This window comes from Aythya ferina (assembly GCF_964211825.1).
Source record: "Aythya ferina genome assembly, chromosome: 4".
Taxonomy (NCBI): Eukaryota; Metazoa; Chordata; class Aves; order Anseriformes; family Anatidae; genus Aythya; species Aythya ferina.
In genome coordinates, this window is record NC_140300.1 from 53,108,215 (window position 1) to 53,123,747 (window position 15,533).

The window sequence follows — 15,533 nt, forward strand, 5'->3', positions numbered from 1 at the left end:
TTTTGTAAAGTTGCTATATTAGTTTCTGAAATGCATGCAATTTGTCATGCATTTTATTGTTGCTTTGATTAGTAGAATTAGACAGGGTGCCCTGTGGTGTATTAGGACTATGTGGTAATAGCATCTTTCCATTTTAAATTTGTTAACCAGCCACAAGCACTGTGGCTGCACCTTAGGTTACCTAATTACTTTGGGTAAATTGTTAGAGTTTCCTCATTTTCCTTTGCATACCTGAAAATTTCAGACTGAACCAAAAGCTTATTCAGGTAATGATTTCAATATGTCTTTGATGAAATTTCTCAAGTACAGAAACTCAAGCATTTAAATTTAAGTAAACCTATCAAATCAGTATGTTATTTTGCATGTAGGTTACCACTTTCACTGCAAAATCGGAGAAGATGTCTCTCACTGACATCTGAGAAATGTAAATATAGCATGTATTAAATCTGAAGGATCTCCCTGTCTTTTCTCCTGCTTAATAGTTGAAATTCTGTGACTAACAAGATTATTTATGGTGCAGCCTCATCTGTAGTCATGTTAAAAAAAAAAAAAAAAAAAAAAAAAAGTAAGAGAAAGTAAGAGAATGTTAAGAGAATAATGAAATAAGACTGGACTGGATAGCCAGTTCATTGAGAGGAGACAGGAAAGTTTGATTTCTTTAACCTGGCAATGTAAAGACAAACAGAGGAATCACTTGACATACATAAATATATTGAAGGGTAAATACTAGAGGGAGAAATCAGTTTGAATATAAGGGCAAGAACATCCTTTACAATAAATACATGGACTGAAATGGCTCACACTTTATTTTATCATGCTAATAAACCTTGTTGATCTTTTCACTGACATGATTTATTATTGCAAATAACCTTCCTTATGTTTCTTAGGTCTTTCCATTATTACAGGTGTGAACTGCAGCAAGGCTAGTAACAATCTATGGCTGTATGGCAGTTCAATTAGTGAGTGAAAAAAAATGCAACAGACTCCATGCTTCACCACTAACTGTAACCCATTAATCTGTCAGAGATTTACTATAGCAGCTAAAGAGAAATTAACTGTGATTTAAATTGATCGCTGAGTACTTAACTTTAATTGACATGTCAAATCTGTGTCAGAGCAACAAGATCTGACTAATGCCAAACATCCCTGATAACATGCTTTTCTGTACTGAATAGCTGCAGGGCATTCATTAAAAGAAGCAATGTAGATATGCTGTTGATTATGATAAAGGGTTTGTCTGACTCACTGAATCTTCTTGATGATTGGTCCTGGAATAATTCCATGGTAGAAGCTCTTTTTCCAGAATTGAATTTGGGATTGGATAAAACAAAGCATGATGTTACTGCTTTTACCACAGAGAACCCAGAGTCAGTCTGGGAGTACTGGGGTACTTCCTCACCTTCTTAATAAGAAGCAGCTTGGTGAAATTTCCAGCACTGTAGGATTTCTCCCTCAGAATGAAATATCTTCATCAATGGGCCTTAGAAGGAAGTCTTCCTCTTGCAGTTTTTCTTTCTAAGCCTGTGACTCTTCTGATTTTGCTATATAAGGAGAAATATGCAACTCCTTATGCAAAGAGATGCAGAGCTTTTCTGTCTAGTCCTCCCCCAATGGTGGTTAAGCAATTTGTTGGCAATTTGAGTCCTTGCAGGCTGAGGATGAGCAGTAAGGCCTATCTGTTCTTGGATAAAAACTCTCTAATCCTATGGTTGTTTGAAAATGGTGGGTGCTCTTACCCCCTCCATTAAGTAGGACAGGCCAGATGGTTTGGGGATTTGGGTGAGGGCTAACTTGCCTCTGATTTCAGGAAGCTTTAGGAAATTATTTGAGCTATTCAAAGAAGATTGTTGGTGGATTTTGGATGAAGATCTATCTCTATCTCCATCCATGGGTGTATAAAAGCAGATTTTAAGATGTTCTTTAAAAAATTTTATTTTAAAAGAAGTGTTATACTCTTACTGGGTTTTCTTTTCTTACACTCAAAACTAAGTGGGGGTGTCCTGTGAATCATTTTCTTAAAGTTTTTTTTAATTTGGTCTAATTTATTTGCAAAATTTGCCTCCAATAATGGCCCAGCAGCACTCTAATTAAGTCAATAGAACTAAAACTCATTTGCTAAAGAACTAAATGAAACTATGACTTTGAAATTACTACCTATAGTATCAGAGCTCTCAGATTCCCCTTCAAAAATAAAGTTTAGACTTCAGTGAATAAGTATGTACACTACTAGTGTACCAAATGCTCTTTCTAGGTTTGTCACCTGCTTTCACAGTCTTAGATTCTGAAGTGATATGCGTTCAGCTAATGCATGGGACAGATGAATGTAGCTTGCTTGCTTTTCTGCTGGGTTGAATATCTCATTCATCATCATGGCTCTTGGTTTGGAGTATAAGAACTGTTCTGTCAGTACTTTAGTTCAGTCTTTTCCTTACTGAAAGTATGGGTCATTTACAGCATGATTATTAATAGAGCTTTCAATCTTTGTCATTCAATCCACAGCTTAAAAAGAAGTAGTTTCTGTAAGGAATCCTTGATTGTTAGCATTTAACTTCCTTCTATTTACTATAAAACATTCAAAATCTATTGAATTCAACAGTGTTCCACAAAATCTACTTATTTTCCATAGGTTTTAGGATGGAAACATTACAAAATGGACAGCTTTAGTTAACTTTGTTTGCTTGTTTGTTTTTTTTTTTTTGTTTGTTTGTTTTGGTTTATTATCAGTAGCAACGGACAGATTTAAGTTTATATTCTCATAAATAATTGTCATATCAAAAGTCAAAACATCTAGGTTGTTTACTTTTAAAAAAAAAAAAAAATCTAATACAGTACTAAACTGCTATGTAATAATCTTGGTCAGACCTCCTATTGTGTCTTCAACTCTTAATGGAAGTTGTGTGTTCCCAACTCCTAATGCATTACACTAAAACCACATTTTGCAAATTTTCAGTGTAACTGGGGTTTTAAGCTTCAGCTCAGGGGTTTTTAAAATGTTTACATTTTCAAGCAGCTGTATAAGGGGTTAGATGAAAATGGACATGCCAATTACATGAATAAACATCATGGTCTAAAACTCTGTTGAGCTTTGCCATGTTCGCGGTTTAAAATATATATATATTAAATATATATATATTTTTTTTTCTTCTGCAAATGATGTGTCCCTGAGGATGCTTTTGCTTCATCACCAGAAGGTATTTTATTTCCATGTGAAAAGTTGAGTTTTACTGAGCTGATTCATTTGCCGATGACTTTTTGGTGCTACATATTCTGTGTTATTATTAATTTATATTATACATTAACACTTAGAATATGACTGGTTTCAATGGCTGAATGAATAAAAGTAGAAATCTTCACTGAAAATATGTATTTATAATCATCCTGGTTTTAACCTCCCCAGGGATATAAAAAGGACCAAAGAGTAATTTGGGAATTCCATACTAAATTTCCCCTCAGTCTTCCAACTGTTGGGTGCTAAATATGGCATTGTCTAGAGTAAGGTAAATAGGGCAAAATAAAAGGTAAAGCTGAACTAGCTTAAGTCCAGAAGTTTAACTACAGATACATATCTCTAACTTTAAACAAAATTTGTTAGATATGTGTCATCTTTAAATGTATTGATAGGCATGATGTGCACCAAGAATTCTGTCAGGAAAATCATGTTGTTTTAGAGGTTCTACAATGATGTTGTAGCAACACATAAATGTTAATGTGGAGTTGAACTAGTTGTACTAGTACTGAAGAGAAAGGGAACAATCTGTTTGTCTACACAAAGACATCTAATAGCATTTGAAAACCCCTAAGATATTTCCCTTTTTATCTGCTGGTTCAGAAAAATGCATGTCTTCTGTAATCCTATGGCATGTCCACCTGTCCTAGGGATTTACAGGGATTATTAAGGCCATTTAAAAAATCACTAAATGCACTTAGGCCACTAAATAGAACATGAAAAGACACGAACTGCAATCAGTATCCATTTACTAATCTGCTCCTTTAATGAAGAAATTACCTTTGCAAAAAAAGTGTGTGTGGGTCTAGATAAGTAGCAAGGGAGAAGGATGATATTGAAAGAGTAGACACATTGCTGATGAGGCATGTCAAGTTCACAGGCTTCCACTAGGCCCATTGAAGGGGAAGGAAGTGGAGGAGAACCATTGACAAGCCGATCCTAATCATGTTTTCATAGATCTCAAATACCCTCAAATACAAACAGTCATACCAGAACAGTCACCGACAAAAATCTGAAACATTTTTCTTCTGTTTTGCTAACCTAAATTTATGTGTTTAGTTTTATGAAGCTGAACTTCATAACATTGTACTGCCTAGAAATTTGAAAATTTTGGTATTCTATCCCCTCAATCCTACTAAGTCAAGTAGCTAAATCCTCATTCAATTTAAATCTCTAAATAGAAATAGAGCAACTGAAAAGGAGATTGTGAGAGATCCCACATATTTTAGCATGCAATGTTTATAATTGAAAGCATTCTAGAAATCTTCTTCTTTAACTAAGCCTGTTATGCCAATAAATTAGCTTTCATATGTTTCTATAAGATTACTTTTGGAAATCTAATAAAAATAAATTTGCTCACTAGAAGATCAGACAATGTAAATGCCTGTTTTCTTAAGCAAGGGAATAAACTGAGATTTGCTAGAAGTGCTTTTGAGCGTTAGTGTTCTGTCATTTAAAAAGGTAAAGAAATAATGGTGAATACACACTTTTTCCAAGTGATGTGTATTCAGTACATTTGTTTTTAATTCACCTTCAATATCTTCTTGATTGTGATAAAGTATTTGATCAATATCTGTTCACACCGGCTCACAGTCTCTCACAGAAATTGCCCTGAGGAGGCAGTCAGCTATTTTTTATTTTTTTTTTTTTTTTGTTGTTGGGGGGAAGATTGGGATTAAATTTGCCCTTAGGGTTTGATAACATTTTGTCGGTGCTTGCCAGTTAGGAACTTTATAAACTGTGAAGAAGGCTACAGCTGTGGAGAGCTAAATCCTGTTGGCTTCCATGTGTTGAAAGCATTGTATGAAGGAGTTGAAAAAAGTGAATCGTCTGCAAGCTGGAGCAGTAGAGGCAGAGGAACAAAGACTGTGAGGTAGGATTAGCTGCAGTCTGGAGAGATGGAGTAAGCTGGGAATCCCTAGATTCCTATCCAGAGACACACATCTTATGAATCCAGATGGAAGGTGGCCCTTCCTGTGTAAAATAGTTAACTAGATGAAGGGACAATGGAAACTATTTTGGGAACAAGAGAAGATATAACCCCCAATATCTGTGCTGTATGAGGTGAATGGGACTGCTAGGACTACATGATAAGCGACACAGATTCTGAAGTCATAAGGATTATTTTACACTGTTAAGTAAACCAAACTGTCTCAGAGAGGCTGAGTTTAGTATTGCATAAATTGGCAATAGAATTTAGGAGAATTAAAAAAAAAATAAAAATCTAGCACCATGGTTGCAATGCCAATAACGACACAGGGAGGGGCATGTCAGTAAAATATGCATATCAGCCCAAATCTTGCTGTGATCATATTGGCACTTAGAGAAAATTGGTCTGGATCACATTTTTATAGCACCTCTTGTTCTGCCAACTGTTAATGACAACGACATGTGGTAGCACACTATTTGGAAAAGAAGAAAAGTCATAAAGACTATGTAGAAAACATTCCTACAAGTTTGTTGAATATGTTGTATTACTTTACTGTTGAATTGTAAAGTATTATAAAATGGTTTGAACTTTTTGGGATATTATTTAGGCTATGTTTTTGCAGGGTGGGTATGATATATTTAAAAAAATCTGAGTGCACAGCTTTTTCATGCTGAGTGATTATTTTGGCTATTGTAATTCAAAATTCACACCCAGAGTGAATGAAGTGCCAAGTATTCAAAATCAAATGAATATGTGAGAATGGAACTGAATTTTTAAATGATGCCAGAATAATTCAAACTTATTCATGGAAAAGAATTTCAAAGATATGCTTCATGTAAAGTGTTTACACTGGAGAGCTTTTCCAGCACACACATACTACTTAAGAATAGAAATTAGGAAAATATGGCAATTTGAAAATCCCTTATTTTCTTTAAGTTCATTTTAAAGTAATTTTAAAGTTAATATAGCTTTTGTTTCTGTAAACTAAGTGTTAGTAAATTGCAGGCTCATGCAAAAAATGAGGGAGAAGCTTTTATTAGGATAGTATTAGTATTTTATTAGGATAGTAAAAGGGATTTATGGACTTAACTCCTATTAGAGTTAATGGGAGGTAAAGGCGAAATCCCCATATATCATGATAAGATTGATTTCCATTACCAAAATACACATTGTGAGGCATCGAGTCATTTATAGTCAAGATGCTTGAAAAATGTTTTATTTTGGCCTGGTCTCTCACTACCTTTTTTGTTTGTTTGTTTGTTTTTTGTAGTAGTCTTTACATTTTTATGTGTCCTTAGAAATCAAACAAATGTCATGAGTGTTAAACAAACATAACCTTGGTGGAATGAATTGTCTTGTACTATTGCAACAAAATAAGAAACTTTATAAACAGCTTACCTCATCCAGCATGAGTGGAGCTATGTAGGGATGCCTTAATCTTATTTTCACAGGTCCTGAGATTTTCCACAGCAGTGACTGAGATTAGTTGTCTTCACAGCTTTGTCTGGATAATGTAATTACTATATGCAGGATATGGACTTTTTGCAGCAGCTAGCCTAACAGCTACTATTCAAACAGATTGAAATGACAATTATAGAAATACAAAAGTAAGGAAGAAAATATTGGAGGGGATGGAGTAATGCTTTCACAGTGCAGTAGTGCTGCTAAAGTCATAGTTTTTCCTTTAAGTGAAAAGAGCAATCAGAGAAAAGAGACTAAGAGGAAGCAAGCATAGGTTAAGAGGTAACAGGAGGTGTGAACTTTTCTCCAGCATTTCTAGAACAAGATCATACGGATTCGGGTAAACATGGGATCTAAAAAAAAAACAAAAACAGGCTAAAGGCTAAGTCTCCCTTGACGTGAGGAGATAGAGATTCTGGAGGAACCTTTCATGACGGTTGGCATATGAAAAAGCCTTTTGGCTTTTAGACAGCATTTGAACAGATGAATGGGATTATAAAGCTAAATTGTCTGCAGCAGCAAGGGCCTGCACTGCTGATCCAAGTGATCCTTTCCAGTCCGTTGTTCCTACTAACTGCAGTACGTGTCTATAGGGAAACAGAAAATTTGATCTTTCTGCATTATACAAAGTGTTCTGTAAAATTGAACATTTGTTCAAATGGATCAGAGAGAATGAGCAATGTATTTCTGTGGTATGTCTGGAAGAGCCGATTATAATACCTATCTTGGTAAATATTTATTTTAGATAAAACAGACCAATTACAGGAGAGATTTGGAGACCCGGAACATGATTTTCCTATGCTTGGAGTACGAAGGCCACTGCAGGCCTAGGTTCAGTCTCTTCTGCAAGTGAAGTAAAAATAGGTGAAGCTAGTTTTCCTTATTGTAAACAAGGACTTAAGAAAACATGGCTCAGTGTACAAGTGTAAGGCTATCACTGCTGCCAATTCCCTACACATGTGAAACAAACTGTGGCTGACTCATTCTAACACATTTAGAGATCTGGTGCATGAAGTTGGTATAGATGGTTGTACACACAATTTGAATTTCTCCAAGGACTAAGATGTCAAAGCAGTAGATATTGTGTGCATCTGGTCGTAGCTGATGAGAGATGTGAATTTTGTGGATGCTGAACTCAAATGAGTGGATACAAATGCTCGGTTTTCAGCACTAGCTAGAGGTAGTGGATTATTTTTGAGGTTTTGTGTGACAACTAGGACTATAAAATACTAGTTGTTTTTCATGAAGAATCTTGGGGATTTTATTCAGTGTTCAACATTCTGTTGGTGCTGTTGTTAATTAATGTAAACATTTGTTTTTTGATTTATGTATCGGCAAAGAATGCCAATGTTCAAGTATCATGTTTTAGTCTTATGTCAAACTGAATGAAAAAAAACCTGCTTGTCAGTGCTTACTTTTTAAAAAATCTTTATGATGCAGTTTTCTTAAAGTAATTTCACTTATGTGTGTGGAACTACAAATTCAGGCACCATAAAAATAGGATCAGCAAAGAGCAGTCTGCTTTGAAATGAGAAAACCTTTTGTAAGTCTCCACCTGCAGCTTCAATACATGTGCTCAGAGTGCCTGTCTTCTACATATATCAGAGTCTGTAGAAACACAGTTCTTGCATGTTGGGAAACATGAAATATTACCTCTTTGTTGACATTAATACAGTTCTGTCTGGAATCCTTGACCATACCACACAGGTCTGAAATTGGTTATAATTCACTCTTATGAATGGGTATTAAGATTCAGATGATCTGTTTATATCAGTAGGGAAAGTTAAATGAAACCAGCAGTATTTATTTCTGATTCATATTTATTCTCTATTTTTCATTAAGATCCCATTGAATTTCAATTCCAAGTTCCACAAAACATTACGGAACTTGGCTGGTCTCAGCCGCCAATCCTTGGGATAAATACAAAACCTACTCCAATTCATCTTCTTCCAGGATAATGTAAAAACAAATTGTATGTGGGTCACTACCATAAAAATGAATACAGCTTAATCAAATCAAAACAACTAAAATGGCAATCTTAATATTTAATTGTGGAAACCTTCTGGTATATTATGCTTCTAAATTCTGTTTCTAAGGTATCTGTTTTCACTGAAGTACCATTCCTTTATTCTCCTTGTGCCCATTACATGACTGCTGTCAGTCCAAATACTTGTTTGAACTTATGCTTCATTGCAGATACTTTTTTATGATATTTTCACAGCTATGGCTTATTCATGCACAGAATATAATTGTTTTCAGTTCTTGCATCATTTGTAAATTTCCATTAGTACTGAAGATGCACATTAGCAACTGAATTGGGTCCTCTATGGTAGTACGTTCATCTAAAGCCATCAAAAATGTACATGGCATTTTCAATCTACTTTACAGTATCATTTATTCTAAACTGTAAATTCACAGTCACTATAGAGATGCTAAGTTCATGAAATTACTTTGTTTCTTAAAGAAATTTCACTTCCTCATAAACCACTGAAAGATTATTGAGAAAGGGCAGGTTTTGAGACGTGAAAACAAGGCCTTGCTGTTTTCCACTATTTTCTAAGAGAAATGAACTATGCTGTTAGATACAATTGCAATTTATCTCCAGAGCATTCAGCAGAATGTGGCCTCAGGATGCTATCTGAAATAAACCCATCACTTGGACTTGGGTTGGTTTGCTGCTGTTGTATGGTGACAAACAACTTAACTGACAGTTGATCTCTATAAAGGCAAGATTATATATTTATTTTTTACTGACATGTCTCTTCATAGTTTACATTTCTGTTTTCCTGTACATCCATGTTGAATAGACTGGTTTTCAAAAAATGTGAAATATGTGGAAATCATCTCTGTAACTTAACCTGTTTTTCAAATAACATGTTTGCACTCTACTCGCCAAGGAATGAACACTTCTTCTCCCTAATAACTCCCTGAAAATTTTCTTTTGAAAACAGTTTAAAAGCCATTGGCTTGAGGGTTTAGGGAAAGAAGTCTGCCACCAACTTCTGCAAAGACCATAAATTCCAGCAAAAACAAAGCTTCTGGCCCTTTTTAGAAATCAATTTAATCAACCATTTTTGCTAGTCCAAACATATACCAAACCAAACAATCAATGATATTTTCTTCAGAGAAAAGACCATCTGCTGCTCAGATTCCTGGAATTTAGTTCTGGAATGATCCAACACAAATTCTGTCTATTATTTTTCTACTGAATCATTTATAAATCTTCAAAGGAAGAAAAAAGTAAAAAATTGACATTTCCTTTATTTTTTCAGTCATAAAAGGAGCTGAAAAGGCTGGAGTTATTTTCTGAGGAAAAAAATTACAGATGCCAGGAGTAGAGGAGTATATACAGGAGTATAGTTATTTCATAACAGAGCAAGAAAACATTAGGAAAAGGTATGGAATAGAACAATCATTCTCATAACCTTCCCAGAGGTCAGGAAATAAAACACAGTACAACTATTTCTCCTCATTTCCAAAAGTTTGGGTAAGGATGATTTTCAGTATTTGTAAGGAACCAGATTTTTCCAGATTTGGAATTTCACCTATTGGTACCTGATAACATGTGTGTGCTGTATCATCTGTACTGGCCCTTTTTGTGTAGCTGTTACCAACCCATCCTACTGCTGCACCATCTATGTCAGTTTATATAAGTAAATCAGATACTGGACCCTCATATTTGTACACACAGCTCCAACTGGTCTTGTTATTAATAAACTAGTCCTGTACCACTGCATAATGTTTTTCCATTTTCAGTCACCATGCACCCTTGATATCATAATCTAATAGATAAGCCTCAACCCAACTTTTTGCCCTACACTGCGAGTTAGGAAGCACATCCAGGGTTGCAAAATATGCCTTTTTTATTGCTCTTGTTGTTGGTTTTTGTTTATTTGTTTTGTTTAATTTAGTTCCTGGAACTTCAAATGTTTTGTAGCCAAGAAGCCTGTGGGATAAGTAGCAAATTCAACCCCTCTTTCAGACACAATACTATAGTTACATTTTATAGAATTTCCATAGATTATGGAAAATGTTTGCTGCATCCAGGGACAGCAGATATGATGCCATCTGGTTGGAATGCAGGTTCAGCAAGGGGATTTGCATGCATTAGTCTGGTCATGTAATAAACTGGAAAGCTGCAGACCTGGCAGAACTTGAAAGATGTCAGGTTCTCCTGACTCCATGACCTAGGCTCAGAATTCTAGAAGAAAGTTCATGATAAAAGGAAGAATGCTAAGTAACTCACCTTCAGTCCATACAAGAACAATCTTGATTCAAGTCAACAATCATTGCCTTGATAGAAGGGAGTTAACCATCAAATATGGTGAAAAATAAGTTTTTGTTTTTGTTGTTGTGTTTGTTTTTCAAAAGTGTGAGGTAATTTTTATTACATATTCACTCATCTGCAATAAAAATTGTACAAAGTAGATTCTTCTGCCAATCACTTCAGTATTAACACATTACTATATCCATTACACAGAAACTTTCAATGTATTTTCACCAAAGGAAGGCATATATTTCAACATATTTGAGATAATAAACTAAGTTATTTATTTTAGAAAAAGTATTTGGTAAAACATCATCATTAAGCTTTGCAGTGTATCCAAGTGAACATGTTTCAAGTATTCTGTTTAAAGATGACCTAGAACAGGTACAATAGAATATAAAGAGAAATGCTCACTTGATGAAAGATTTAAGAAATTCAAGAGCTGTGACTCATGAAGGGAGTGATCATAATGGCTTAAAAATAGGTTAATTTTAGTTGAAGGTATGCTTTATTTGTAGATGTAAAATAATCTCATTATTACTTGGAGAACAGAAAGATATGTCACCTGCTTCTTGACAATATTCAGGATAACACGTCTTTTCAGGCTGAGTCAAGAATACCCATCAGCAGAAATGTGGCAGAAACAGATAACAAACATATGCTTTTTAACATACTAATTGTCTGCACTGATGTCATTTGCCATTAGGTGTCTTAGTGTGTCTCTTTCAATTCAATTTTAGAACATGCCTCGTACTAAGCATGTTAACACATACTTAGTAAATATTGCTGTACTGCTGCATTAGGATCAATGTGTTGCTGACTTTAAACCTTAGAAAATCTTAAGGAATTTGGTCAGTCATATTTACTAGAATCAAAGTAGGCTTTTTTTATGTGCTACTATCTGTCCCAAAGCCTCACTAAGTGTTCTTTAGTCATTGCTTCATGTATTCAGTATTTTGTCTCTGAACATTTGTAGCTTAAAATGTTGCCATTGAAATATTGCCATTGAAATTATTCTCATCCTATAAGACTGAACAATATCTTCTATTTTCCACTGGTAACTGCCAGCAGTATATATTAACACTGCTTTTACCAATTAGGAAATCTCTTTGCATTAGACTATACAGTGCAAAGTGAAATGGAGCACAGCTTGAGCTGCTGAGAGAAACTCTGTAAGGCACTTTTGAGGGTGTTGTGATAAAAGCTGAAATTTAAATTCCAGTGAACTAATAAGAGAATTATATGGTTTCTTGTAGGATTTGGTTTCCATATTGCCAATATATATCTAATTTTACATGAACAAACTAACTGATTTTTAAAGATTTTCAAAATCTGATTTTCTCAGATTTTTAAAGTTGTAAGCTTACATATTTCATCTATATGTATGCTTAGATATTTCATCATTCATCTTAAATTAAAAACTTCAGCTACTAATTTAGTGCTATCATGCAAAAAAGGTCATCTTATTCTAGGTTTCCACATGTTGTTAATATTCTGCGAATCTTTAAGATTTCTAAATCTGTAGGTGAAAAGAACAATAGTACCAACAAGTGAAAAATGGACTGGACCTATTCATTTATATGTGCAAAAGAGTAAAAATTCATTTGGCTAGAGAATGAGTGCAAAATTTTTCCTTTGTGAATATCATTGAAACAGACATATAAATATATATACTATCATTTGGCTCAGTAACATAGACAAATTGGCAAGGCTGGACCCTTGTATGTAGCACTGGTGAGATCACACCTCAAATACTATGTTCAGTTTTGGGCTGCTCACTATAATGATATTGAGTTGTTGAGCGTGTGCTCAACAGAAAAGCAATGAAGCTGATGAAGGGACTAGAAAACAAGTGTTATGAGGAGTGTCTGAAGGCACTGGGGTTGTTTAGTCTGGAGAAGAGGAGGCTGAGGGGAAACCTCATTGCTCTCTACAGCTTTGTGAAGAAAGGTTGCAGGAGCAATAGGGAGAGAAGAAATGGCCTCAAGTTAAGCCAGAGGAGGCTTAGATTGGACATTAGGAAGTATTTCTTCACTGAGAGAGTGGTCAAGCATTGGAACAGGCTGCCCAGCGAAGTGGTGGAGACACCATTCCTGGAAGTATTTAAGAGATGTGGATGGGGCATTTAGGGACATGGTTTAGTGATGGGATTCAGTTGATGGTTGGACTTGGTGATCTTGAAGATCTTTTCCAACCTAGATGGTGCTATGATTCTATAGTTGTAAGAGTTATAACCATAACTTAGACTTTAAGAAGCTGAAATAGCTGTGAAACAAAAAGAAATAAAGAAATAACCAATTTAAAGGTGTAAGTCACATTAAGCTTCTTCAGTAAATGGATGTGGATGGATTCAAGAGAATTCTCGAAGTAAAGCTGGTTCATGCTGCACACTGTAAGATCGCATTGCACACTGACAATCTTTTTTTTTTTTTTTAAAAAAAAAAAAAAAGATAACACTATGTTATGCATAACTAAGGCAGCAGAGGGAGCTCAGAGATTTTGGTCATCAGTGAGTAAAACAAAGTGAAATTACACTGCAAAGAACAATTATGTAAACAGCGAAGGGCAGGGGCTGATGTACTCTCTCTTCTTTAAAACTAATACATGTACACTATATGCATATCCCATTATTCTGCTGCTAGTTTTAAATACCGTAGAGACTTCAAGGTACCACTTACTGGCCAGGTCATGTTTTGCACTTCTTACTTATTTAAGCTCTTTTCTTTATAGTTTGTATAAAAAAAATAATAACATTAAAAAAAAAAAAAAAAATCAGTGAATTGATATTTGTTCAAGAATGCAGAGATCCAATTTTTAAAATAATGCAAGTTGGTTTTAATTTATTAAAACTATTTATGCTATTTATTAATTTCTTTATACTAAGTGGTACTGAAAAGAAATGTTTGTTTATTTATTTATTTATTTATTTATTTAGAGAAAATGCACTTGAGATGTGACCTGAAATATCTTCATCTTAAATTCAGGACAATTTTTTTAATGGTAACAACTTCAATATTCAAAATATCCTTTTTAGAGTGATTTTTTTTGCTGGATCTTTGTACTTTGCTGACCCCATGCTCGAGCCATTAAAAAGTAGCTGTGGAATGCTATTCTAATCATGTGGGCATTGCTTAATCCTCTGATCGAACCTGAATAAATCTCCTTGGACACCATGTCAATCTGGGATTTGCAGCCTGGCAAGGGACCCAAGCTGAAATACAAATTAAAGTAATTTTCTACGTGGAAAAAAAATTGCCTTCCTCTTTCAGTATCATCTACCACTATATTGTATGGCATGTAAAGATATCATTCTGGGTATCACTTTGGATAGAGAAGACCTATATATTTCAATATCAGAATTGAAATTAAATATAATATAGGATTAATATAATAATAATATAGGATTAATATAATATAATATAGGATTAAATTCCTATATAAGGCTCCTTGGTTACATTTAAACTTTTCATTTTTGCTCTTACTGGTAAATCAGAAGAATGGCTTTTGGTTAATATTATTATTTTATCTTTTATTTATTTATTTATTTATTTATTAATATTCTTGGCTAGACCAATCTTTTTTTGGCCTGTGTTCTGTCATTCCAAGTATATATCCTGATCCCTGAAATTGAAATTGTTGAGATTTCAGAGCATTTGCTGTATTTGGATCTTACAGACTCCCACAGTTCTTCCATCATGTCTGACCCCGTTTTGACCCCAAATCACTTTATAAATATTTTCAAATATGTTTATTTGCCTTTCCTTAAAATATGTGAGGCACTTGTATGGAGAAAGAACCTATATAACTTCTCTCTCACCAACTTTTAATGGGTAAATCTGTGATCCAAGTTATTAACAGATATGTTTCACCTGCTAGATAGAATTGTCCAAGTTGTTCTTGTCAGTTCATAGCTCAATATTTAGTTTTGCTGTCTTTAGACTTTGACTTCTCAGTCTCATTATGTCCTTCAAATCTCCAGTCTTTTTATACTCTATCATTTGCCTTTCTTTAATAGAAATATTTTAAGTATATTTACAAAAGTTCTGCAGTCCACTTATATTTACCCCACTCATAGAATTCATAATTAAATTTTATATATCAGTTAATCATTTTAGTTATTGTATTATCTCTGTGCACTAGTTCTATAAAAGAACTTGTTTTTAAGTATACATCTCCATATGTACTGTATGTAAAGAACTGTAAAAATATAATTAACAAAATAACTTAATGAATGGATCTTTTTGAGGTTAGAAAGGTGGAACACTATAGAAACTAATATCTGTCTAATTGAAAATAATGAATTCACTACAACTATTAAATAAGACCTATGGATAACTAAAAATAAAAACATTGCTTTTTTTTTTTTTAATGTGTGTTTAATAGTATGATAATGGATTTTCTGTTACAAAAAAATCAATGGCTAAGTTAAATGTTCTCAGTTTCTGTTTGCAGAAGAGGATTTCCTTCTTTATTTATTTTCCATTTGAAGAGAAGTCTTAGCTTGCTTTTAACTTCATTAAATATCTTTAACTTAAACTTTAAACATTGTTTGAGGTAAAATGTCTTACCATGGTTGTCTCTGCAATGGATCCAAAGCTGTTTATAAATATGTTGCATGTGACATTAACTGGAGGACCTGCAGAAGGAAA

General features: G+C 34.1%; 1 protein-coding gene across 2 annotated transcripts in view; it reads right to left on the bottom strand.

Annotated features, from left to right (window-relative positions):
* GLRA3 (glycine receptor alpha 3) overlaps positions 1–15,533 on the bottom strand; it is a 93,089-nt gene that overhangs the window by 48,934 nt on the left and 28,622 nt on the right. For both annotated transcript variants that reach the window (XM_084516775.1, XM_084516774.1), the window contains exon 3: positions 15,453–15,520. In XM_084516775.1, coding sequence (XP_084372901.1) covers positions 15,453–15,520 — 68 coding nt within the window. The remainder of the gene's footprint in view (positions 1–15,452; positions 15,521–15,533) is intronic.